Source organism: Mesoplodon mirus (genome assembly GCF_964341445.2).
Source record: "Mesoplodon mirus genome assembly, chromosome: 17".
NCBI classification, from domain to species: Eukaryota; Metazoa; Chordata; class Mammalia; order Artiodactyla; family Ziphiidae; genus Mesoplodon; species Mesoplodon mirus.
In genome coordinates this window covers 12097004-12124594 of record NC_138993.1, presented here as the reverse complement: position 1 = coordinate 12124594, position 27591 = coordinate 12097004, and the positions used below count along the sequence as shown (strand labels likewise).

At 42.8% G+C, this 27591-nt stretch overlaps 1 protein-coding gene across 3 annotated transcripts in view; it reads left to right on the top strand.

Moving 5' to 3' along the window:
- Positions 1–4319: 4319 nt before the first annotated feature.
- Positions 4320–27591, top strand: part of DCLK1 (doublecortin like kinase 1) — a 323007-nt gene continuing 299735 nt past the window's right edge. Inside the window, exons 1-3 of one of the 3 annotated variants that reach the window (XM_082602552.1) lie at positions 4320–4631; positions 9330–9724; positions 25988–26334. In XM_082602552.1, coding sequence (XP_082458678.1) covers positions 9349–9724; positions 25988–26334 — 723 coding nt within the window. In that variant the 5' untranslated portion in view covers positions 4320–4631; positions 9330–9348. The remainder of the gene's footprint in view (positions 4632–9329; positions 9725–25987; positions 26335–27591) is intronic. The other 2 variants (XM_082602550.1, XM_082602551.1) reach the window with 2 other exon arrangements.

Sequence of the window (27591 nt, the reverse complement as noted above, 5' to 3'; positions counted from 1 at the left end):
AATTTAAGAAGGAAACTACGGAGCACTGAACTTAGGCCCCCCACATCTAATTGAACAAATACAGAATAAGGGGCCTTAAGAGCCAAACATGTGAAAGGCATGGAGATTTTAATTGACTGGATGAGTCAATAGTGCCGCATGCCTGCCAGGGATGCTGATGTGATGTTCGGTTCCTTTAACAGAAGCAGTGTGTTGAGGACAATTGAAGTCGTGGAGCTTCCCCAGTGAGACCACCGTTGCCATCCGGGTCCAGTTCCGAGAGGCAGATATTGAGGGCGGTTTTTTTTTTTTTTTTTTTTTTTTTTTTTTTTTTTTGCGGTACGCGGGCCTCTCACTGCCATGGCCCCTCCCGCTGCGGAGCACAGGCTCCGGACGCGCAGGCCCAGCGGCCATGGCTCACGGGCCCAGCCGCTCCGCGGCATGTGGGATCCTCCCGGACCGGGGCACGAACCCGTGTCCCCTGCATCGGCAGGCGGACTCTCAACCACTGCGCCACCAGGGAAGCCCTTGAGGGCGGTTTTGACAGCTGCGCACCACTGACATTTCCAAGCCGTGTCATGTGAGAAGCAGCTGAAGAGCTGGGGGTTCCTAGGAAGTGCGGGGTAGAATACAATAGGGCTGTCAAGGAGATGGCAGGGCCATTCGATTTGTCCAAACAGAAGATCCAGATCTGTAGATCCAAACAGAAGAGCCAGAACCACCAGGCAAGTTTGAGGGAAGTGGCGCTCTGGGTTTAATTTGCAGCGCTGCCTGGCAGGGGACTGGGCTGTGCTGAGTCCCTCTCTACTAAAGGAAATCACACTTAGGAAAAGGAGAAATGAGCTTTGGGAAGCTCTCTGTCAGCTTAGGGAGGGTCTCTCGGGGTGGTAGAGTCCCTTGCTCCTTTGTGTAGGTCCATAGCCTTTGTAGTTTGGACCCTCATCATGTCTGGAGCGCCAAGCCAGAGAGAAATGGCCAGTTAAAAATTTAGAGATATCGTTCACTATTTCTAGAATCCCCTGATCTAGCCTAACTCTCAGAGGATAATCTCATTTCTCTTCACTGTGTCACATGTGCCACCTTCAGAAGCAGCAGAGTGGAGGCTGAAAGGCCACTTGTGGTGGCGGGGATTCACACACGGGGTGAAAACTGGACAGGCTGCTGCATGGGCCCTCATCAGGGAGTTTCTTTCATCTGGAAGGAGGCCGAAGTGTTCTGTAATAGGAGGCAATTAGGAAATGCTGTGGGAAATGCCATAAGAAGCTTTTACCATACGGGAAGAAATACAAAGGAAAATTAAAATGACGATCATATTCTATAAAACTGTTTCTCACAGTTGTGGTGGGCACTAAATATGCTTGGTACTCCAGCCCAGGAGCACTGCATGCCCTTGGTCCCAGAGGAGGACTGAAGAGATGATGAACGGGACACAGTAAATTCCCCCTCCTAGAGGGAAAAACAGGAAGTGCATCTCTTACTGCTAACATCCCTTATTCTGTAATTCTCTTTGAATCTGCATAATTGAGTACATTTTCTATGAAGAAGCCAATAAAGGTACCTGAAAAGAGGTATGTGGTCAACTAAAAATTATTATTCTTTTTTCTTTAAGAATTAAAAAAATTTTTTTTTAAATTTTTGTCTGCACGGCATGTGGGATCTTAGTTCCCCGACCAGGGATCGAACATGCACCCCCTGGTTGGAAGTGCAGAGTCTTAACCACTGGACCACCAGAGAAGTCCCTAAAAATTATTACTCTTTAATTTTCTTTATCTTCCCTGGCTTTATCTGAAAACTTAATTTCAGGAAAAAAAAACCTTTAGATAAGATTGTCCATCAACTTTGTGAACGAGCATGAAGTGCAAATGTTCTCATGAAAAAGTTTAGCTCAGAGCAGACACACCTGATGGTACCCATCACTACCCGAAGCAGCGTGCACAACAGCAAGAGTTGTTCTCACTCTGTTATGAAATAATAAATCCATTGGTTAAAAGGCTGCATTTTTTCAAAAGTGATTACACTTCACATTAGCATTTGGTATTGCTTTATAAGCATATGGGCATAGCAATTGGAAAAGTGACTTGAATTTTAAAACATAGGAATTAAAAAAAATGGAGTTGGGCTCGAGATTTATTAGCTACATGACTATGGGCAAATGAGGTAACCTCCCTCTGCCTAAATTCCTTCATCTGTTAGGTGAGGATAGTAATGCCTACCCTGAATGGTTCTTATAAGGATGAAATGAGAAAATGTACAAAAGCCCCCAGCACAGCAAAAAGCAAGCGCTCAGTTAACAGGATCCACCGACAGAATGGTGTCCAAGCCACTGTCATCTTGCAGGATGCAGAGCTGCGGCTGCTTCGAGCAGCAATTGGGGTACACAGCTTAAAAAGAGTTAGCTTTGGGGAGTTAGAGTGAGACCTCTGTTGCCTTCAGATTTTCATGGAGAAAAGGGTCAGTCACTTCTCTGGTCAGTATCCTTGTGATGTATTGGAAGAAATGTCGGTTTTTGAAAATTAGTTGAACTAGGAGTTTCCTGATTAAATTTCACTTCAATTAGGAATTATTATTGAATAGCAGTTAGATTTGCTGAAGACTACCCTGGAATAATTTAGGCCCTTCTGTAGTTACTTCTGTTAGGTCACTGGGTGCCATTTGTGACCATCCTCCTGTCCTGGCTAAATGATATGACCATGATATATTGGCTGGTGGGTAGTATTCAGTGTGCCCACCTAGTTATCAGTTGCCCTTTGGTGTCCTGAAAGGGTTAATGATGCCCAACTATTTCTAGTGAGAGCACATTGCAACTGGGAGAATCAAACTCAAAGGTGTTTCTTTGGACAGTATCTGCATATCCCAGAGAGAAGACCTAGGAAAGAGGTAAGATACAGTTGAGCTACTTAAAGTGCTTAAGAAATGACCCTGACAGAATATCCATAGGGGCAAGGAGATGGAATATATTTCTTGGTTTAGCATTTTGGCAGAAATCAGTTGGCATCTGTCACAGGAAAGATAAACAGAAGCTTTGATTTCCCTTCTCAAAATACACTTGGCTTCTTTCTCTGCACTTACCCCTTGGCCCTCATTCTGATTAGAATTTGAAGGAACAGGCTCAGTACTTTGCATTTAGTTAATTTGGTGAGTTCACTGTACTCTCATCCCTGGGCTATTCAGTAGTTCAAAAATAAATATTGCAGCACTTGTTGAATATGTAACATGCATCTCTTTTGAGCTGCCTTTTATAACAAAGGGTAGTTAGTTAGTATTTACATAATACTTTGAAAGTACTTCAGAATAGCTCTTATTAATAATAACTAGTCAAATACATAATGGCTCAGCTGACAGAAAAAATTTTGATTTTCTATTGAAAAGTGTAAGCTCAGGAAGAGAGGGATGCACGTTTATTTGTGTAAATACAGTATTTGGGACAAATACATGTCTCAAGGGACAGTCAGGAGGTTAACTGGACCAAAATTCAGGCTGCCCAATGAACCAGGCTAAGGTTTGCCAGAAGTCTGCGACCTGATTCTTGGACTTCCCTGCAAAAACTGGAGGAAGCTGTGAGCAGCCTGAGCTTCGAGAACACTCCTGCCCCCCGGGGTGTGTGTGTGTGGCGGAGGCTTATGTGAGCTCATGGGGCTTTCCAGAGCTGACCGCCAGCCTTGGCAGGCACGAGGGGTCCAGTAGCGAAACTTGGCCTTTAAGTTATCAAGGGCCTGTTGTGACACATATTCAGCTCCAAGCAGAGATCACTGTTTCAAGGGTGACTCAAGTCTGGGGGTCAAGTGGAGATGATGGGTGGGATCTATGCGCAGATCTGGCCCTTCCCAGTTAGGGGGCCTGAGGGTGACACTAGTGCGGGTAGGTTGGGAGGGTCTGGGGATGGTCCTCCCAGGAGGTGCTGCATGGATGTGTCCTGGGTGAGAAGTGATGACAGGGCCATCACGTTGGCTTTCATGATTCTGGGAAAGGTGTCAAACCATGAGGTCACATCGAAGTGTGTGTACAGTGTGTGTGGGGGGAGGAACTGTTTCCCTTGCCTCCCCTGAGGGAGGGGGTCTCACGGCCACACCTCACGACTCCGCCTTGCACGTTTCCTGGTTCAGACCCGGTCCACGTTCTCTCCGCCTGTCCCCAGGTCCACCACCGATCGGTCCCAATCTTCAGACAACCATTCCCGGGGCCTGGGGAGGTTGGGGGGTTTGCTCCAGCCAGATGCACTGAGGTCGCGGCGGCGGGAGAGGGCGAGGGGAGGAGGAGGCCCCGGGCGCAGCCGTGGTGGGCTCGCTCTGCCCGGAGGGGCGGGGGCGCCGGGCGCGCACGCGGAGGAGGAGGAGGGAGCGTGGTGGGCGGGGGAGCGAGTGCGCCGCTAAAGCAGGGAGCGCGCCCGCCGCCGCCGCCGCCCTCCTCCGGAGAGAGGCAGGAGTGAGGCTGTGCGAAGCGCCGCATTTCGATGAGGAGCGGCCGAGGCGCGTCCCTCCGCTAGCGGCTGCAGCCCAGACGCCCGCGGTCCAGCAGCGGCCGCCGCCCAGCCCCGGCCCCGCCGCCGTCCCGCAGCCCCGCGGCCAGGCCGCACCCAGCCCCGCGAAGACAGCACCAGGAGGCGGCCCCGAGCGCGGCCACAAAGACCCCCGGCGGCGTCTCTCAGCGGACCGGTGCGTGGTTTGCCTTCGCCGGGGAAGGGAGCCGAGGGGCGGGCCGGCCGGGGGGCCCCTCCGGGGGCCCGGCAGCGCCGACTCCTCCCGCAACCGCGGGGTCCGGGGGAGCGCGGGCGCGGAGGGCAGGCGGGCGCCCCCTCGGCCGCCGCCGCCCTTCCCGCCGTTCCTCGAAAGGAGCTGCCGGGCCGCGGCCGGGGGCGGTGTGTGCAGGCGGCCCTGGGGCTGCTGGCACCTGCCTCTTTTGTCTGGTGCCACCGGACTGAAAACGGGGAGTCGGGCGAGCGGGGCCCCCATTCTTTCGGCCGCCTTGTTAGTGGAGATGGAGAGCTAGGGCGGAGGAGCTGGGCCAGGTGTTTGTCATTGTCAGAACTAGCCGCGGAGCGAGGACCAAGTGTGCGCCCAGAAGGAGTGGTCGGGCCGGGCCTCTTATTGTGCGCGTGCTTCCCCGTGGGCCCGGGAGGGTGGTGTGTGCTTGAGGACGGGGCGATCCGTGCGCGGGGGGTGACTGCAGTGTGGGTGCTGCAAGCACGTTTGCGGGGCCTCGAGTTCCCTCGGGGACAGCGTGGCTGCCCCGTGTACAAATTAGTACCTGCAGTGCTAACAGCCTGCGGAGAGGAAATGGCATTTCCCTCCTAGCGGGAAACGCACGCCCAGCCCCGCACGGCCCCCCGCAAAAGAGGCCGCTGCTGAAAACCGGGTCTGCTCGGAATCGCTGCTGCATCGGGCCAGGAGATGCTTGCAGGAGATGGAGCGGTTGAAAGGTTTTATTCAGGCCGGCTTGCTCTCCCCGCCTCTATGAATGTGTGTCCAGATTCTGGTGCACACGCGTTCAGCGGCCACACGGCAGGGTGTTCCATGAATACGTTTTATGAATGTTCCTAAATATACCTCTTTTCGCCGGGAAAGTAGGACAGCCTTTTAAGTATGAAATGTCACATGAATGCGGGTCAGAAGGATTTTAAGAGAGGTTATATGTAGGAACCGTGTAAAAGGTATGCACACATCCTGTGATATGTGTGTCCAGGGCGGTGCATGCACACTGAAGGTGTGTTTGCCTCTTCGTGCGTGCCTTCGTCCACCTACATCCTAATCCCACTAGCAAAATGTGCCTTGGGACCTCCAGGTCTAGCATCTATTTAGATGTGGTAGCGTTTATGCCAAATTATTTCTTGGGGTGTGTGTAATCGCCAAAACAGGAACTCGTGTGCTCATCTAGAGAAGGATGAACACACAGTTTCTTCAAAATGGTGAGAAATCCCATAGAGAGCAGTCGAAGAAGCTGATTTCTTGGCCTGGCAGTGTTTATAGGAAAATCTCTGATAAGATCCAGGCCGGGTCTTCCCCACCCAAGCCTCTGGGACCTCTGTGGCTTAGGTGGTGCGGTTACCTTCTCGGTCCCGGGACACATGTGTGCCCAGGCCCTTAGCCATCTATGGTCTGTGAACGGGTGGCTGTATCCTTTAGCCAGCTTCCTTGCAGAAAGTGGGGACCTGTGGAAGCCCAGTGAATCTTCTTCAGGAGCTCTTGATTCGAATGTATGACTAAGCCAATGGAATTGCTGAGCCAGCCAAGCAAGGGAAAGAATACCTATTTTGAAGCCGCACATAATATCTGGAACACGAGGATGTCTAGCGTGGTTTTCGACATTCATTTAGTGGTAGCTGTAGCCTTGAGAATGATTTCACTTGGAGTGTGGTTTTTGTTTGTCACCAACATCGTTGCCTACTCTGGGACAGACTCAGTGAAGGGAAGTAAAAGATGTGGGCCCTGCTGTGGTTGAACACATGATCCAGTTGGGAGAAATATACAAATAAAATTAACTTTTCTCTATTTTAAATTGACCTTTTTTTTTTTTTTTTTTCCATTTGGTGTGGAATTCTTGGTTCTAGAAGCCCGTTCCCTCAAGGGAATTCCAACAATTGCTAAATTATTTGACCTTTGCAGATTGCGAATCAACAAGAGCCCCTTGGAATTAGATTTGCACTCTGGTGACACAATTGTGCCATCCTTTCTGCATGTCCTGCATGATTTCTTTTGGTTTATTTGGATTTGGGAGGAAATGCCTAGGGTTGGAAGAATGATCACTGCATTTAAAAAATAAAACAAAACCTTCAACAGCCAATCTGACCTTTACACTTTACGAAGTTTGAAGAGTCTAGTGAGGTGGCATGGGTTTTTGAGTACTGGCAGCATCATCCCCCCAACACACACATCCCTTTTGGAAGACAAAAGAACTCCTTTTAAAAACAAATAATTAAAAAGAGTAGGAGCAGTTATGATATCATGGGCAAAATATTGGCTCTGTTAATTAATAGCTGTCTGAAGGATTGGATATCAACTAATAATTGTTTTGAAGTTATCTAACTTCAAAATCAATGCAACCAGTTCATACCTACCTATATATGGTATATTTTTTCTGGAAAATGCAAATTTAGACTGTTAAAAGCGAAGTTATTGAGTGGCATGAGGCAGTTTTCGTATTTGGAGGAAAAAACCCCACAGAACTAATAATTGCTCCGGATTGAATCCCAGTCCACTGCCCCCTCCCCCCAGCAGGGTCAGCGCTAGAATCATGAGCAGGTGAAAACGCTGATGGCCTGGCAACCACTGCCTGATCTCTGTGCACACAATGTCTTTGGCAGTTAAGTGGCCTGCCCAAGGTCACAGAGCTAGTGAGGAGTGAGGGCTTTAAACACCTTACTTTACATGTGATGATGGGCCAATCCCAGGGGGTTTAGGCCTCTAGGACAGAGTGCACAGGTCGGAAAGGAGGGAGTGCCAGCTCAGAGGCAGTTGGAGTGAATCTGGGTTCAAGTCCCAAGGCCCTCAGTTCTGTCTTTGGGACCCTGGATACATCCTGCACTCATCCTCAGTCACAAGAATATCCCCTCCCTCATTGGACTGGCAGGAGGTTTAGAGGGAGCGTTTAGCATATGACACAGCAGTTGATCGCCACGTAACAGTGTCAGGCACGTCATAGACATTCGATAAATGTGAGCTTTTTCCACTCCACTCATTTCAGGAGTGCACAGCCTCTAGCAGTGTATGAAGCTTTTGAGCATGAATTTGTAGCCATTCTGAATGGATCAGAGGTCAGTTTACTGAGCGGGAAGGAAAGGTCAGGGAGGCTTGGCAGTACTTTGGGCTGGTTTGGACTGACCTTCGGAAAGGTGACATCGTCTGTGTGGTGGGATTTGGGGAGCACGTGTAAGGTTCTTGCCCCCAGTTTTCCAGTTCCCTTAAACTCTTATTTCAATATTGCCTGAAACTTTGTCGTTAAAACTTCTTTCCTTTGAATGTTGAGGCTTTCCCACTTCCTAGATTGCCCTGTTTAAAACACGGACCCCCCGTGAGGGGCAACAACATGAGCCCTAATCAGCTAACCCCTGAGCAAGGATGAATTGATCCCACAGGCAGCTGCTGATGACAAGCCTCCATGGAAATTCAGATGGGGCCCGTAGGGGCACAGGTGCACCTTTTAGAAGGTCATGAGATGGAAATCCGTGGCGGGGGGGTGGGCGTGGGGGAAGCTCACCTGGAGCCTCCCTTACCGGAGGGAGAGATTCTGTTCCTACTAGTTCTTTTTGTGACAAAGTCAGGAACAGAGAGGCAGATTTTATGAATAAAAATATTAATACTTATCACAGGGTAGACATTACCCTAAGTGCTGTACGTGTTTTAACTTATTTAATAGCTGATGTTAATTATGAGGTGGGTACCTTTACCTTTTCCACCTGTGATTCAGGCAATCGAGCCTTAAAGATGTTGAACATCTTTAGATTTCTCAAGGTTATGCAGCTCATACGGGGTCAAGTCTCGGTCAGCATCTTCAAATCTCGATTTTCTCAGCCACAAAGACAGAGAGAGCCTTAGTGGGAGGAAAGGCCAAGTGCCCCCAGAGAAGTAACTTCCATTCCTTCTTGTTGTTCTTGTTGCTGTGCTGGTTCCCTTTTTCCTTCTTTTCTGCCCCTGCCTCCTTCCCTTTCTCCTCCCTCCCCCACCTTCCTTTTTCTTCTTCTTCTTTTTTTAATCCACCTTATCTGAGCATTAAATATAAGTAAATGAGTTATGGTGAGTCCACTTTTTAAGTAAATTTCAATTCAGTATGTGAATATGCTGGAAAATCTCTTTTAAGTTGGTAGAATCTACAGATTTTTTGCTCTTGGTCTAGCCATGGAGAGTACAAACACTAGGTAAAATGTTTACAATCTGACTCTTAAATGCTACCTGCCCTCTTTTGATTCCTGGTCCACCACCACCACTATATCTTGTATCTTTAGCCCTGTAGTGAAATGAAAGCTCATTTCCTACCTACCCTTGAAGTCAGACACACCTGGGGCAGAGTTCTTGATTCAGGCATTTCTCAACTGAATTACTTGGAGAAATTTTTCTGTGCCTCAATTTCTTCATCTGTAAATCGGGTTAATAATACTTTGGAAGGTTTGTTGTGACTGACGTTCTAGGTGGTCAATGCGTACAGCCGTATTCTGACAAAGCTGGGGTTGATTAATGAGCTGTTTCCACTGGGTCTGCCTCTTCTATTTCTTTGTCTTTTCTCTCCCAGCTTGACAATTCATATTAAACATATCATCGATTTTAGCAGTATCTCCATCAGCTGCTCTCAAGCTGAGCCTTTCAAATCAGGGTGCTAAAATAACATCATTGTGTGGCTGTTTGTGTTTCTGTGCCTCCCAGGTTCAACTTTAACTCCGTCATGTCCTTCGGCAGAGACATGGAGCTGGAGCACTTCGATGAAAGGGATAAGGCGCAGAGATACAGCCGAGGGTCGCGGGTGAATGGGCTGCCCAGCCCCACGCACAGCGCCCACTGCAGCTTCTACCGAACCCGCACGCTGCAGACCCTCAGCTCCGAGAAGAAGGCCAAGAAAGTTCGTTTCTATCGAAACGGAGATCGATACTTCAAAGGGATTGTGTATGCCATCTCCCCAGACCGGTTCCGATCTTTTGAGGCCCTGCTGGCTGATTTGACCCGAACTCTGTCGGATAACGTGAATTTGCCCCAGGGGGTGAGAACAATCTACACCATTGATGGGCTCAAGAAGATTTCCAGCCTGGACCAGCTGCTGGAAGGTGAGAGCTGGGAGATACCTCCCAAGTGACCCTAGGGCATATGGCCTCGGTTCCCACAGGTCCATATTATTCTCACCATCTTCTGCTTGATCTCTAAGAAGGCAGCATTCAGCCTTGTGGCTGTGATCCTTACTATTCCACATGGTGGAGAGTTCACTTGTCTGTACAGTAGTGTAAACAGAAAAAAAACCCAACAAACCTAATGGTATTCGATCAGGTAGCTTATAATAATGGGCTGAGGGAAAAAGTGTCTTAATTCTACAGCATCCTCTCTCTTTTTTCTCACACCCATGCTACGTTAATTTTGAAAGTCCATTTTTATATCTTTAATCACATAGTTCTTATTTCTAGCTGCAAATTGAACTTTTGCTACCACATGTCTGAAAGTACTTGAACTGAAAATAACTAATAGATCATGAAATTTTTGAGTTTTAAGGAATCTTAGATAGGTATCAAACCTATTAATTTTTATCACTGGAGACTGAGGCCCCAAAATTCAGGTGACATATGTCTGTGCCTACATGGTAAGATAGTGCTGTTGCTGGACCAAAAATTAGATTTGCTGGCTATTCTTTCCAATATGATACATTTAAATTTTAAAATTGTTTTAAGGTTTGACTGATTTTAAGTTTAAAAGGATTGTTGTCTTTCTGTGGTATTTGAGGAGTTAATCTGCTCAGTTTATTTTTGTTAAGTTTAACGTAGGTTAACAGTGATTACCTATTTTAGACATTTCATGTGGAAATAGGACTATTTGGGTCCACGGAAGAGGCCTGGTGTCTTGTGCAAGCAGAGTAGGTTGCCTCCTCTGGAATATATGTGTCTCAGGACTGACCCTGTTTGAACAGGGCATGAGGTCTTTAATCACCTTAGAAATCATAATTGAAGTAAAGTAACTTGGGAGAAAAATAACCGGGATTAAATTCATGCTGAGATGTAAATGAGGGTAGCCGATCCTCTTCGGAGAGTAGATTTTTCTAAGTTGAGGTCTCAAGGTCCTCATGAAATATTAGTGCAAAGCAACACGGGAAAGGAAGTTGGGAATGTGGGGAGAGCTTGATTTTACCCCGAGTTCATCTTTACTCCAGATGTATTTGCCCAGGCCCTGTAGTCTGTCTGGATCCTGGATGAATGCCATGCCCTGACTGCACACAGGCAAGCACTCTGGTCTTCCTTTGGAATCAGAGTTTGTATGTGATTCAAGGCTGAGGGCTTCTCTGTCTTTCTCCCATTTCTCTTCCCTTGATCCCTTGGCAGGGATGCCTGTCCACTCACAGTGTGACTGCACTTGAGAGGGTGTGGAGGGGTTTGGTTATGTTTATTTTGTGGGAATTCACATCTCTTTTCGATGACTCATCACCCTGCCAAGATGCCTGTAGACTTGGCCTTTTTCCTTCTCAGATGCTGGAACTTCCAGTAAATTAAAGGGGAAGAATGAACATAAAATCTTTGTGTATCAGCTTTGATTTTTGTGCCTTGTCTTTTCATGACCTTGGAAAATGCAGGATAAATAATTTGGTGAGATATTCCAAAGGATCTGGGTAAAGATCAAGTACAGAGTCAGGTGTATGAGCAGTCACCAAGCCATCCCTTTGAGGGCTGATGGTGTTGTAGGGAAAATATGCCAGGATCTCAAAGCACCTTCTAAGACATCCTGGGCTTGGCATTCTCTGGTCTAGAGTCACTTGTGCAACATCTGTGAGGGGGGAGGGTTACTTCAATCAGTTTCTCACCCAGGATCGATCTTCAGTCAGAAGTGGCAGAGATATTCCCATGATTCCCATCCGCCAAGGAGAAGGTGTGAGAGGTGGGAAATGACAGTACTTTATATCCAGGGACCAGCAAAATCATGGCATGCTCGCCACCATCTTCTTTGTCAGTTTTTTTAGCACAGAAGAACACCTGCCCTGAGAGAGAGACTACTGTCCTGAGTGATGATGATAATGATAGCTCACAGATACTGAGCATGTGTCTTGCATGTATGAATGTTTTTCATTCTCACAGTGATCCTAGGAGGTAGGTACACAATGATCTCATAGTAAGATGAGAAAAGTGAGGCACAGTGTGGTTAAGTGATCTGCCAGAGTCGCACAGCAAGAAATAGTAGAGTTAGGATTTGAACCCAGGAGGGCTGGTACCAGCACTTGAGCTCATAACTGCCACTAATAAGATACTGAGTGGGGTATTCTTAGTGGCTTTTTAAAATTGAAGTATAGTTGATTTACAATATTGTGTTAATTTCTGGTGTACAGCAAAGTGATTAAGAGATATATATATATATTATATTCTTAGTGGCTTTTAAATGAAATCTTATTGTATTAGCTTCTTCTTGAAAACAAATGTTTTTAACCTTGACTTAATTCCAGGAATGACAGATACTGCTCCCAGAAACACTTTACTTTTTCATTTGCCTCCAAACACCTTTCTCCTTGATCAATAAGAAGTTAACTGCAGATTGAATATTCTGATGTTAAAAAATTCCTTTTTGAAAAAAAATACCTTTTTCTGATTAAATAAATGGTAACTTCAGTAAAGTAGGTAGGTTCACTTATTGGCTGCATTTAAAAAACTTTTTCAGTTTAAACAGATTTTTTTTTTCATTTATAACACTGACAATTCGCATGCAGCTGCACTTAGTGTTGAAATAGCTGGAAATTCATTTAGATTTGCCTCTTTGTCAATTATGTTTTTTGCTTAGTCTGATAAAATGCAAACCGTTGCTTCATATTCATCATTAGGTTCGTAGCTCCCACTTTACATACTAATTTTATGTAAACGTCAGTGCATGTTATTAGCTTCTCTTTTCCCCTTCCAATATGATGATGTTTGCATTTTAAGTTAAATCCTTTTAGTGAGTGCTGTGACAAGTATATCTGACTTATAATGGCTTTTTGTGAGTTTGTTCATTCTCACTTATCTCAGACTAGAAATTCTGACAATGACGTATGTGAGTTTCTTTATTTATAGCAGTCTGCTGGTCACTTTCACTGTTGTATTATTATTATGCCTAAATTTGGCTTAAAAATGTTGATAAAGCTAGCTCTTAGCCTGGAGTATAACTGTATGAGTGGGGTGTGTGTGTGTGTGTGTGTATGAGTGTGGGTATATGCTTCATTGTGTGTCTATCTGTGCATGTATGTTTACATACACACACATGTACATGCATGCATTTCAGAGTAGACCATGGATGACACTCCTAATTGTTTGCTTTTAAAATGGCCTTTATATGTTTAAAAAAAGCCATGATGCTCAACAAGGAAAGTTGAATTACAGGCCTATTTCTGCGGGTGATTCACCTTGAGACGTGGCCTCATTTTCCCAATATTGCCTCTTTTTACCCAGTTTTACACCGTTTGTATTCCACTGTAGCTATGCAGATGTTGTGAGGATAAATTAAGGAATAACACTTAAAACCTTTGAACCATTAGGAGAAAGATGTAATGTACATACCAAGCAGCAACTGATTGATTGGTTTTTCTCTGTGGGTTGCTCAGGTGTTAGTGATGTGTGTGGAGGACTCGGCATTCCCCTTCCCCACACTTTTAAACAGGCTTTTCTTTTTCGTGCAGTTTTAGGTTGGCAGAAAAATTGAGCAGAGGTTTCCCATGTCCCCCTGCTCCCACATGTGAACACCGTCTCCCACTGTCACCAGAGGGGTACGCTTGTTACAGTCAGTGAGCCGGCACCGACACGTCGTTTATCACCCCAAGTCGGTAGTTTACACGCGGGCTCATCCTTGGTGTCGTACCTTCTGTGGGTTTGGACAGAGCTCTGATGACATGTATCCAAGCCTGTGGTATCACACAGAACAGTTTCACTGCCTTGAAAATCCTGTGTTCTTCCTCTTCATCCCACCCCGCCCCTAACCCCTGGTGTCCACTGATCCTTTTACTGTCTCAGTAACATATTTTAACATCTTGTGTGAATGTAGGTCTGAAAGGGCCAGAGCGTTCCCTTTAAGCATTAGGATAAAAACGATGCAAGGATGCTATCTTCCGGATATACGTAAGTTAATTGGTACATGAGCTCTGCATGTATTAGAAACAAGGCCCTCTCTTACTCGGCTCCCACACATGCTGTGACCCCGCCCCCCCGGCGCACCCCCGCCCCACCATGGACACTGCCTGACTCCCGAGCCCCAGCATAAGGGCTTTTCCCAAGTCCCCATCAGAATTAACCTCTCAGGAATAAACCCAGACTTCACCCTACAGTCAGGGAATCTCTCTCCAACCATGATTTCCAGGGCCCCCAGCTCTCTTGGCAATTTTCCTTTCCCTTGACATGGTGTCATCTAGCTTTTTTCTCTAATTCGCTAGTTTACTCTGTGCCTCTCTCTGCTGCATTGAGTTTTTTTTTTTAATTACGTTTTGAAAAGCTATAAAACATGCCTCTCTAATATTCCCCTGTGGCCAGCAGTCTACTAGTAGTTTTTTGAGTATCCATCTCCTCAGAGATACCAGTGCTTGTTAAGAAGATACATATCAGTTGCCTGTAAGTTAACATACTGTGCTCACAGTTTGGCACCTTGCTTTGTGCACGTAACGATATAGCATAACACAAGTCTAGAACCACTGTGATCTTTTTCCTGACTTCAGAGTAACCCTTTTTACAAATGTACCATTTTTTATTTAACCAGTCTTTTATTGATGGGCCTTTAGATTGTGTCCAATCCTTTGTTATTAGAAACAGTTTTGCAGGGAATATCCTTGAATGTTACGTTTTCCACTCATGTAGGAGAATATGCCTAGGATCAATTCCTAGAAGTAATATTGCTGGATAGAGAGGTACAAGCATTGAATTTTTAAGAGCCATTGCAAAATTTCCCTCCATAGAATTGGTACCAGTTTGTACTCCCCATTAGTAATATATGAGAGTGGCTGTTTTTCTACAAGACAGTGTTTTACCAAATGTTTTATCATTTGCTGATCTGTTAAGGAAAGAAAAGCATTTATCCTCTTATAGTTTTAATTTTCATGTTCCCATATGTATTGTCTCTTCATAGCTTTTGACCATTTTTCTACCAGGTTGGGGTCTTTTTTTGGTTGACTTCTAGGATTTTTTTTTCTTTTAAATATATTAGCCCTTTGTGATGCTAATTTCAAGTATTTTTTTCCAGATTGTCCTTAGTGATTTTGTTTATTGTGGGTTTTTTTTTTTTGCCAGATTTAACAAAATTATATAATCAAATGAATCAGTCTTTTCATTTATGGCTTGATTTTCATGCCCCTTGGGTCCTCTGTACTCTGAGATTATAAAATTGTTGCTCTTATTTTCTTCTAGTGTTTTTATGTTTTCATTAAAAAATATTCTAATGAAAGTCATATTAGTATAATATTTGAGGAAAGGATTCAGTTCTATTTTTTCCAGTCTACCTGCCTCTTTTTTTTTTTTTTTGCAGTACGCGGGCCTCTCACTGTTGGGGCCTCTCCCACTGCGGAGCACAGGCTCCAGACCGCAGGCTCAATGGCCGTGGCTCATGGGCCTAGCCGCTCCGCGGCATGTGGGATCTTCCCAGACCAGGGCACGAACCCGTGTCCCCTGAATCGGCACGTGGACTCTCAACCACTGCGCCACCAGGGAAGCCCCTGCCTCATTTTTAAAGGTTTTTATTTTGAAATTAATTTGTACTTAATAGAAGTGTCACAAAGAAAGTTCCCATATACTCTTGACCCAGATTCTCATGAGGGAATGACTTACACAGCCATGGTATTAATTATCAAAAGTAAAAACTAACTTGAGAACAATACCAGCAACTAAACTATGGGCTTTATTTTGCTTTCACCAGTTTCTCCACCAGTGGCCTTTTTTTCTGTTCCAGAATCACACATTGCATTTAGCTGTCCTGTCTCCTTCATCTCCTCCAAGCTGTGACAGTTCTTGAATCTCTCTTTGTCTTTAATGACTTGACAGTTGGAAGAGTGCTGGTCAGTTATTTTGTAGCATGTCCCCCAACTTGGTTTAACCCGGTGATTAGGTTGAAGTTATGCATTTGTGGCAAGGATTCCACAGAAGTGAGGTTGCATCCTTCTCAGGGCATCATTTCAGGAGTATATGCTGTTGCCATGTCTGGTTGCTGGTGAGGTTAACTGTGACCCATTTAACCAAGGAGGTGTCTGCCAGTTATCTTCACTCTAAAGTTACTCTTTCCCCCTCTGTAATTAATACATATTTCAAGGAGGAACTTTGTGCCTATGTAAGTAACTTTCACCCATGAATTTTGGCATTTCTTGCTGGATTTTGCCTGTACCAGTGATTAGGAAGGTGTTCAAAGGGTGATTTTCTGTTTTCCTCATTACTTGCCTCACCTTTATACACAGGTCCCTTCACTTTCCTGTCTTTGGATCATCTACTGTGATGTCATCAACTCCATTATTTTAACCACTCTTTTAAGGCCAGTTAGTCCCAGATCAGGCCTTTCTTCAGCGCTCCAGCCACCTGGATATATTCACCCTGTACTCTAATCCTGAGTCATTTCATCTCAGCGTGTGTAGATGTGAACCCATTCTCTTAGGCTATCCCGAATTTAATCCTCTTCTCATCTTCTGCGTCTTGTTAAATGGTGTCACCATCGAATTCAACATCACCTTTGGCTTCTCCTTCTCTTCATCCTGCAAATCCAAGCTGTCACAACTTACTGTTGATTCTGCTTAAGACATTTCTTCAGTTTGTTTGCTCCTTTTCACCACCATTATTATAGTTTTCAAGTCCTCAATACTGTTTTAAAAGTATTACTTTTTTATTAACCATTTATTAATGGAAGTATATTAATTTACAGTGTTGTGTTACTTTCAGGCACAGCAAAGTGATTCAGTTATACACACATACATATCTATTCTTTTTCAGATTTTTTTCCATTATAGGTTACTGTGAGAAATTGAATATAGTTCCCCGTGCTATACAGCAGGTCCTTGTTATTTATATCTATTTAATATATACTAGTGTGTATATGTTAATTCCAAACTCCTGGTTTATCTCCCCCCCCCAACTCCCGCTGTCCCTTTTGGTAACCATAAGTTTATTTTCTATGTCTGTGGGTCGATTTCTGTTTTGCAGATAAGTTCCTTTGTGTCATTTTTTTAGATTCCACATATAAGAGATATTATATGATATTTGTCTCTCTCTGTCTGACTTCACTTAATATGATAATCTCTAGGTCCATCCGTGTTGCTGCAGCTGGCATTATTTCACTCTTTTTTATGGCTGAGTATATATATTCCATTGTTTATATGTACCACATCATCTTTATCCATTTTTTTTTTAGCTGAAAGAGTGGCACATTTTTATACAGTGAGCATTATAGAAAATTTTGAAAGATGCAAAACGTTTAAAAAAATTAAATCATGACCCCTCATATCCCTGCCCCTTGACTGTTCTCATCTCTTCCCTGTACTGTTGGAGTAGTCTCCTAAGCTGAAACTATACCTTCGTTTTCCTTTTTCAGCTTGTTTTCTCTTTTCTTTTTATAGAACCTGTATTTGCCCCTGCTTTCCATTCCCATTACAGCCTCTCTTAGATGAGGTCCTTTAGGACACCTGTCCTGTACAGTGGGCTTCAAACCAGTTTTCCTGCACAGGGACCAGGCCACCGACCAAGCATCGCATACGACACTTGTGCTTCACCGCGGCTCTCCCGCGAGCATAGAGGACGCAGCCCCCAGTCTTTATCGTGTTTCTCTCGGTGGTCCCGCCCCTTCCTTCTGTTCTGGCTTGTCTCCCGTTACCCCCCACCTCGGGGCCTCCTTGTCTCTGGGAGGAGGGTAAGATGGGTGTTCTCCTGAGGGTGCACCATGGCATCATGCTGCAGTCCTGGCTCCGCAGGCCGACCCGCCGCAACTGAATGCTGCTTCCACCTCTCCTGGCTGGGTGGCACTGAGCAAGCTCCCTAGCTCCTCGTGGGTCAGTGTGCTCTGGGGGGAGAGGTCTGTTAGTTCTTAGCTCACAGTATCGCGGTGAGGATTACAGGTAGCATGGCATGGGTTACAACAAGATCTACTGATGCAAACATTAAGTTAACCTCTTCTGCCAATAGCATCTCCAGTCTCGTCCCTTCAACCTACTGAACAAGTCTCCCACAATCTAAACAGTTCTCGCCTTTGTCTTGCTTACCTCTCAACCCAGGGCTCTTCTACCATGAGAAATATCTGCATTTGCTGTCTCTGCTTCCTCAACTTCCAATCATACATCAGCCCCTTGATTAGCATCATTACACTGTAATATACTTGCTTATTTTATATCAGTGTCTCTGGAAGTCAGGAACCATTGATGTCCTCACTGTCTATCATGGTAGGAGCAAGGACTCAATAAATATCACTGGAAGAAAGAGGAAAGAGAGAATGAATGGATAAATGAATGAACGAAAGCAGTCTGACATCATTATCCAACTGAAGTGGCTGTTACGAGGCCACATGTGGCCTCCTAATGGCCAGGCCTCTGATTTCTTAGGAAACCTTATCTTTGCTGCTGTTCCTGGCGCCTCGGATGGTGATGTCTGGGTCTTTCCCAGCCATGTACTCACCACCCCTCGGTTTCCATGGCTCCAGGCACCTGGTTCCTCTCAGTTCCCTTCAGTGGCACCTCCATCTCTGGGCACCCTCCGTACTGCTGTTGCCCTGGATTTCATCCTGTCCAGCTGGGTGGGGTCTCTCTGAGCATTTTCTTCAGTTCGCGTAGCTGCAGCTAGCCCATGCCTCTCCTTCCCATACCCCAGACCCATATTTTCTAACTGCTTGCTGGAAAATCTCCCAACTGGTTGGCTCCTAGGAACTTCAAATTCATTATGTGCACAACCAAATTCATTTTCTTCCTTACCATCTAATCCAAACATGTTTCCCTTCTCATTTGTTCTATTGTGGTATATGGGAAGTTGGCCAAAACAGGTTTCAGTGCCATCATTTCAGTGTTGTCATTGACCCTATTGCCATGAGCCCTGCATCCAATCAATTGCCAGTTCTTCAATCCAGTCAGTTGATTCTGTTAAGTACTCCTCAGAGCAGCCGTTTCTCTCTGTTCCTAATGCGGAGGTGTGAACTTCTGTTCTTCAGCTCCTCTCCTGGTCTGTTAGAATAGCTTTCTAAGTAGCTTCCTGACTTCTGTCTCCCCGTGTCCTGCCTTCAGCCCTGCCTTCACACTACAGCCAGTGTGGTCTTTCTAAAACCTGGGTCTGGTCTTGCATAAGCACTTTGACCTTGTTGCCTACTGCAGTCTTACTCTTAACTTGTTTGTCCCTGGAACCGTTTTTATTTTTTGAGAAAGACATATTACTATCAATCAGACTATCCCTTTACTGTACTGTTCAGTAGAGCATATTAGTGTTTTATTTTTATCTGAAATGCTGTCCTCTTTTCTGCTAATGAAAATCTGACCCTCACTTCCAGGGCCAGGATGAATTCCAGTTTTTCTTCATTGATCACGCAGTGGGAAGTGGGAAATGACTTTTTTTTTCTCTTCTGAATTAGGATTGCTGGGACCACTTATTTACCAATTATCACTTATCTTGTGGTGGAATCTTTTCATAAACACATCTTTCTTTCTAAATTCTTTGAAGACAAGGTCAAAGGATTAGGATTAGGATTCTTTTCAGGTGTTATACCCGTTACTGAGAATTTAAGAGGTTGCTTAAAATTTTTAGATTTCATGGCTAATTATGTTTGTACTTGTTGCAATGTTGTTATTTATTGCTCTGTTATTTACTTAGGAAACATTTTTAGCAATGAGAATAAATATTTTCCTGGCTCCAAATACAGTTTGCCATGTTGCTTTCCAAAAGGGTTGATAGCAATTTATAGTATCCCTAGTGGCACTTTCTATTTCTATTTTATTTTGTTTTTATCCTTTGTCACATATTTTAGTCCCTTGTATTTTTGTAAATTATAATAGGCTTTGTACATTATATTAACCCACTGTTGTATTATAGGTCGTCAGTCTGTTTTCCCCTTCTTATTTTAGTTTCTCTAGTTTTCAGTTATATCAGTTTTGAATTTTAAAAAAATTGAATCCTTCAATTTTTTATGTTATTTTTCTGTTGCTTTAAATTTGAGAAGTTGACATTTTCCATAGACCTAAAATACACATTCACATTTTATTTTCAGTAAGCTTATTTTTATGTACTATTATATAATGAAAGACTTCTATGGAAAAATGATCCATAAGTGCCTTTGGGAATCCTTTTTCTTACCTTTGATAGCACTATCAAAATCGTCTTCTTAAACCAGCACCTTCCAGGTAGATTATGAAATGTTGCTGTGTATACTGAGATAGGCTCATAAAATATAATATCCAGAAGGCAGTTTATGACATTTTATTCCATAAATAATATCTTTCATGTAATTTAACTCAGTTCAGTTTCAGAGATTTAAATATATATTTGAATCTTTCCCAGCTTTTACTGTAACTCACAATAGTGAATTTTAATTTCCAGAGTTTTCAATAAGAAAGTCTTTACTCTGGAAAAATGAGATATATTACACAGAGCCCTCACTTAAGACACTTTTGAATATGCCACATTTGGAACTTAAAGGAATCCTATAGGTGGTGGGCAAGCAGCTTTAATAATGTGAAGAATGGAGATTAGGTCATTTTCAGACCGAGGTCAAGTGATGTCACAGCTGGAATATACATGTCTCCACCCTTAGCCAATGAAAAACCTCTAGCAATGAGGAAAAACAGGGCAGACTTCTAGTATCTCCTAATATGAGATCTCGTGGAGGAATGCCTTCCTAGCTGACTCCACAGGCCTGGTCACCCAGGGAGCTGGTACCATATTACTGGAAGTTGTCCAGAGTGACTAAGAGAATTTCTTTTACGTGCAAATTCTCTAATTTCTTAATGGGAGCCCGTGGCCAAGTGACATTAACTTTGCAGATTTTTTTTTACTAATAAACTTTGTTAGAGAAAATTTATTCCCATACTTTAAAGAATAACAGAAAATCTAATAATTTAAAAATGCATTTGTGATTTTTTGGGAAAAAAACAAGGACTCTTTGGTAGCTCTAAAATAATCTGCTTACCGAAATTACACCGAAATTATGCTTACAACGAAATTATTCTATTTTCAAAAGTCCCCCAAATACTTAAGCCTTGCAGGGAAAAGTTAGTATATTCTGATATTTTGGGAGGTATTGATTGGATCCAGACATAATTTCATGCTTCATTTTCTTACCTTCTTTTTTTGTTTTTTTGTTTTTGTTTTGTTTTAACTGTTGTTTTCTTTCTCTCTTTGCTTCACACAAGTATTAGTTTTTTGGCTTTTGTAAATGCCACAGCAATTCAGACAGATGCTGCTTCTGCAGTTCCTGCTATTTGTTGGGGCGTCCTAGGTACCTAGAGTATTACGTTTCAAATTAAGGGTCAGTCTTAACATAAAAATTTTTGGCTCTAATAAACTAGAACAAAACTGACAGTATGATAACCAACGAGCAAGTCATTATGTTTAGTAATTTCCAGCTCCACCTCCAAGTAGATTTTTGTGCCATTTCCTTTAAACCATCTATGATCTTTGCCATCTTGCCATCCTTGTCTAATTTCACCTATAGTAAATAATCCAAAAGTTTCAAAGCACATTTTGGGCTATTTTGCTCAAATATACTTTGATTTAGATAGATTAACTTTTATTTCACTGTAGTAGTAGAAATTATACCGAGAAACTCTGGGATGGCTTAGTGTGTAGAGGAAGCATGTTATGGTAATGAGAAGTTTTACTTTACCTTGCTATTTAATTAAATTAAATTAATTTATTTTTTTAATTGAAGTATAGTTGATTTGTAATTTTGTGTTAGTTTCAGGTGTACAGCAAAGTGATTCAGTTATACATACATATATATCTATTCTTTTTCAGATTCTTTTCCCTTATAGGCTATTACAGAATATTGAGTATAGTTCTCTGTGCTATACAGTATAGGTCCTTGTTGGTTATCTGTTTTATGTATAGCAGTGTTTATATGTTAATCTCAAGGTCCTAATTTATCCCTCCCAACCCCTTTCCCCTTTGGTAACAGCAGGCTTTTTTTGTGTGTCTGTGGGTTTATTGCTGTTTTGTATATAAGTTCATTTGTACCATTTTTTTTTAGATTCCACATGTAAGTGATAGCATATTTGTCTTTGTCTGGCTTACTTGCTATGATAATCTCTAGGCCCATCCATGTTGCTATAAATGACTTTATCATTCTTTTTTATGGCTGAGTAATATTCCATTACATAAATATACCACATCTTCTTTATCCATTCCTCTGTTGTTGGACATTTAGGTTGCTTCCATGTCTTGGCTATTCTAAATAGTGCTGCAATGCACATTGGGGTGTATGCATCCCACTCCTGGGCATATATTCGGGGAAAACCATAATTCAAAAAGATGCATACACCCCAATATCTTGCTATTTTTGAATGGCCTTTAACACACATACCTCATGTCAGGTCTTGAACAAAACCTATTGATGATTCCCTAGTCAAGAATATAACCAATCTCTTAACTCTCTGCCCAGTTAAGGAAGAGATTAAACCCTGGCTATCCAGAGCCATTTGACCAAATCAAGGCTATGTACTTTTCCCATTCAGAACAATTACATTTGTTAATTTACAATTATCAATGATATTAACACATTAACCAAAAAGCTAATTTTTACAAGATCAGAAAACACAATCAACTTTAACTGCGTTATGACAGAGGCTGCGTCTCTTGTGATGGGAAGAAGTTCGGAATTATGATTAAAATAAAAGTAGACAAAATGAGGGTCAAGTAGATTTAATGCAAATATATTTTTACAACTTAATAGAAGCTTATTAACATATGGAAACCCATCTTGGCTTTTCCTGAATTCCTGAATAGTGTAATAGATTCTAAATGACAGCACTGGATGGTGTGTGATCTTGGATTTGGTGGCCACTCCTTTCTCTCACTTTAGTGTCACTTTCCTGTTAACACAATATCATCTTTGATGGGAGTCTCACACCCTTCCCCAAGATTTTATTCCAGTCTTTGAATTCGATAAACGAGGCAGAGAAGTTTCAAAGTGATAGCACTGATAAAACACAAGTTTCCTCTCACTGCTGTTGCTTGAACCAAGCCCGCATTATCTTCTCAAAGTTGTCGTGCTTTCAGAAATTTTCAGTGTGCTTTGTCTAAGAAGATGTAAAAAAAAAAAAAAAAAGTGTTTATTTTCTCTTTCAACAAACCCATTCCATACTGTTATGTGAATACTTGAAAATTCCTCCCTTTTAAAATTATTTTTTATTCCTGAAGTTAAAAATTTTCCTTTTTGAAGTGTAAACCACTCCATGTTTTTGTTTTGGTTTAAGTTGTTATCTTAGTATATAATCTTCCAAATAATGGGACAATGGCATATCTCCAGTGAGCACAGAGTTCTGACAAGTCTGGTTTTGTCCGCTAGGGCCTGTGTGTCTTGTTGGGGGAAGCGTGGGGCATCCTCACATTGTGATGGGTCCCAAGTTGAGTGGTCTACTGGTAACCATAGAAACAGTGAACACTTTGCAGCGTTAATACCTGGTCACTGCACAATTAGTGCGGTGCATCCTCTGGTGATTTTCACTTGTGTAGCAGTTCTGCATTTGAGATCACTTTGACCTTTTCTGTCTAATTTGATGGTCACAAAAAACTGGTGAGATGAAAGTGGCCACTGGCATAGCCTTCATCTGACAGGTGAGTAAACTACCACTGAGAAGAGTAAGGGACCTGCCCAAGTCACATGCTGAGAGGCCAGGTCTTGAGCCCAGAGTTCCAGTTCCCTTCCCACCATGACATTCACACTGTCTCTCCACCAAGCCTTCAGAAACACCGCTCTTGTTGCAGCCCCCATGGATGTGTCGATATCCACGTAGATCTTGAGGAAGGCATAGTTGGGACCAGTAGTAACTGCTAAATGACTAGAAAGGGGGTTTCCTAAACTGGTAAACGTCCCCTAGTCTTACTAGTTGTACCACTTCTAGTGAGACATAATGCATAAACACACATTGGAATATGTTTTAAAAACATTGGCAGAGTAAATGTTTGATAACATGTATAATTGTGCTTTTCTATTTTTGAAACCCTGGTTCAGTTATTTTTATGTGAATACCTATTCCATGGCCTTGGATATTTGCACTGTTAATTTAAAAATAGGACAAGGATTTAGATAAAAGTAAATGGGCTGTGTAGGATTAGTCCTAGGTTACTTTACCTGCAATTATGAAGGCTTTTTAGCATTTTTACCTATTCCCAGTTATAAAGACTTACTAACACAGAAAAAAGCCATTATGAGATCTTTACTTTCAAAATGCTTTGACCTAAGTTTATGAAATGTGTATGCAGGATTAATCACTTTATAATGACTAATGGTACATGTGTTACCTTCTTTTTTATTTTTATTTTTTTTAATTTTTTTTTATTTTTTTTTATTTTTTTTTTTTTGCTGTACGCGGGCCTCTCACTTTTGTGGCCTCTCCCGTTGCGGACCACAGGCTCCGGACGCACAGGCTCAGCGGCCATGGCTCACGGGCCCAGCCGCTCCGCGGCATATGGGATCCTCCCAGACCGGGGCACGAACCCGTATCCCCTGCATCGGCAGGCGGACTCTCAACCACTGCGCCACCAGGGAGGCCCTACCTTCTTTTTTATGTGATACATATCTATTTAATAGTCTGAATATCCATAATTCTTTTATTCATTTGACAAACATTGGGTACCCCGAGGTGCCAGGCACTGGTCTGTCCTGTGTGCTGGGCATATATCAGAGAACAAGGCAGTAGAAGACCCTGCAAAAAAAAATAGTTTGAGTATCTTCATTAAATGATTCTCTGTTAAGGAATCATTTTTAATAAAAAATATAATTTTGTATATTTTCTTTTTTTCAGCTTTATTGGATTATAATTGACAAATAAAATTGTAAGATAAAGTGTACCTCATGACGATTTTACATATATATATGAAGGATTCCTCTTATCTAGCTGACACATTCGTCAACTCAAATATTTTTATTTTTTTTCCTTTTTTTCTTTAGTGAGAACATTCAAGTTCTACTAGTGAATTTCAATTATACTATGTTGAAATATATATCAAATATACAGTGTTATCAACTGTAGTCACCATGCTGTACATTAGATCCTCAGCTCTTTTTCATCTTATATAGTTATATTTATTTAATTAAATTAATTAATTAATTTATTATTTTTTTTTTGTACGCGGGCCTCTCACTGTTGTGGCCTCTCCCGTTGTGGAGCACGGGCTCCAGGCGCGCAGGCTCAGTGGCCATGGCTCACGGGCCCAGCCGCTCCGCGGCATGTGGGATCCTCCCAGACCGGGGCACGAACCCGCGTCCCCTGCATTGGCAGGCGGACTCTCAACCACTGCGCCACCAGGGAAGCCCAGTTATATTTATTTTAAAGTCAGTTTATGAAGTTTGTAAGTTGACGACTCTCAAAACTTTTTGTCTATAAACAAGTGTGACATGTGTGTGGATCACTGTGCTTGGCCCTGTGAAGAAGGAAGAAAAGGAAAGGAGTTATTCTGCTTATTTTTGGAATTTTACTTGACTTTACAAAATGTTAAACAAACACTCCCATCAAAAAAAAAAATTACACAGCTATTTTTAGAAGCTGTTTTCTGATGCATTTTCAGTTTTTAAATTATCTCAGGTGGCAAATGTAGGTGCCTCCGATTTTGAAGTTTTCTGCAAATATAAATATAACTAAATCCTCCCAAATAGTTTCTATTTTGAATTCAATTTCATATCTCTCTGAGGGCTATTCAGTATCGGGATTTCTATCACCAAACCGAAGATGAAGAAAGGGAAGAATGATGATTTTTTTTCCCCCAGAATACCAATCTGTTGCTGACAGAGCCGGATTAGAAGTCAAAAATCTGGAAATCAACTGTACTCCAATAGAAATTTTTAAAAAAAGAAGGCAGAATTCTTTTTCATTAATCATTAATCATACCCCCATTGTTTAAAAAGTCACAAGTAGGGCCTCCCTGGTGGCGCAGTGGTTGAGAGTCCGCCTGCCGATGCAGGGGATACGGGTTCGTGCCCCGGTCTGGGAGGATCCCATATGCCGCGGAGCGGCTGGGCCCGTGAGCCATGGCCGCTGAGCCTGCGCATCCGGAGCCTGTGCTCCGCAACGGGAGAGGCCACAACTGTGAGAGGCCCGCGTACATAAAAAAAAAAAAAAAAGTCACAAGTAGTGCTTGCTTCTAAGTAGAAAAGGAAAATTCAGAGAGTAAGAGAAAGGAATTGAATTTACCCGAGTGTAAATTTAAATATGCTTCTTTCCTCCTTAGGAGAGAGTTATGTGTGTGGCTCAATAGAGCCCTTCAAGAAGCTGGAGTACACCAAGAACGTGAACCCCAACTGGTCCGTGAACGTCAAGACCACCTCTGCTTCGCGGGCGGTGTCCTCGCTGGCCACCGCCAAAGGGAGCCCTTCGGAGGTGCGGGAGAATAAGGATTTCATTCGACCCAAGCTGGTCACCATCATCAGAAGTGGAGTGAAGCCGCGGAAAGCTGTCAGGATTCTGCTGAACAAGAAGACGGCTCACTCCTTTGAACAGGTTCTCACTGACATCACCGATGCCATCAAGCTGGACTCGGGAGTGGTGAAACGCCTCTACACCCTGGATGGGAAGCAGGTAAGGGAGCTTACCTGCTGTGACCTTGACTTTACGGGCAAGAACCAGGGAGTTGGGGGATTTATGCAGCATATGGTGGGGACCTGAAACATACATTTTACTGATGTTGAGGGACTTGGGTCGTTTAGTCAATGCATACATAGCTGTTGCCCTCAAACCAGTTCAGGGATAGAGTTAGCACAGGATTAACCACTGAAATCAAGTACAAATATAGACCTATGAAGCTTAAATGATTACTCAGAGATTTCTACTTTTCCAGTCATTAATTGCTTAACATAATGGTGCCTTTTTCAGACATCTATTTTAAATTTGTTTATATAGTAATGTCTTATCACCTTAGTAGTCTCATCACCTTATAGTAATGTCTCATCACCAGCAGGACCGAGGTGTAGAGGTAGACTCTGACCAGTAGAGAAAAATCTGAGTCCTTTCTTTGACCTAAATAATATTTCATAGTTTTATGTCTCAGTAATGTTCACTAGTGAGATTCATTTACATTTTATAGATTTTTATGTACATATCTAAGGAATGAAATATTTCCATCTGGGTGGCTTTTAAGAGGCATATTTCTAGAATAGTATACATCTTGTATCGAAAACATAATTTCAGAATTACAATGAAAAGGTTTTCCTTTGCTGTGGAATGCACATCAGTCAATTTGGGTGAGTGGACCTTTTAATGTGCATTGCTCAGATGAACTTAAAGGAAGTCTTGTGTGGACTTTTGCAAAGATTTGACAGAACCCTGATGGTGAGCTGAATAAAAGAACACTGATATATGGACAGAGAAATTTGCTGGTCATTCAGAGTTCACTAGTGTCTTTTTGTTTCAGATTATAGTTTTTAGTACACTATCTTTGTTTGAAATTTTGTTTTTAACATGGATCTGTCCACTTTTTAGAAATTATTTTGAGGGATAACTTGAATGATTTGCATATAGTGTACATATTAAAAATCAAAACTAGATTCATAAATTAAAAGATTGATCTTATTATATAGCAGACTCATTCAGGTGCTTGAAGGCTAACACATGCAAACTTTATGAATTAGAAATAGATGCAAATACTAGAGAGTGTTAGTAATGAAAACAATAGGGATGAATTCCTCCCCTGGGAATCCATTCAAATGCTCTAAATTATAAAATTCATTAGGAGAAAAAGGAAGATCTGCCAGTTCATTTATATTCACCTACCTTCTGCTTGTCTCATAAAACTTCCCCTAAGTGCCATGTGGATAAGGATTCTTAGGAAATTTCCAG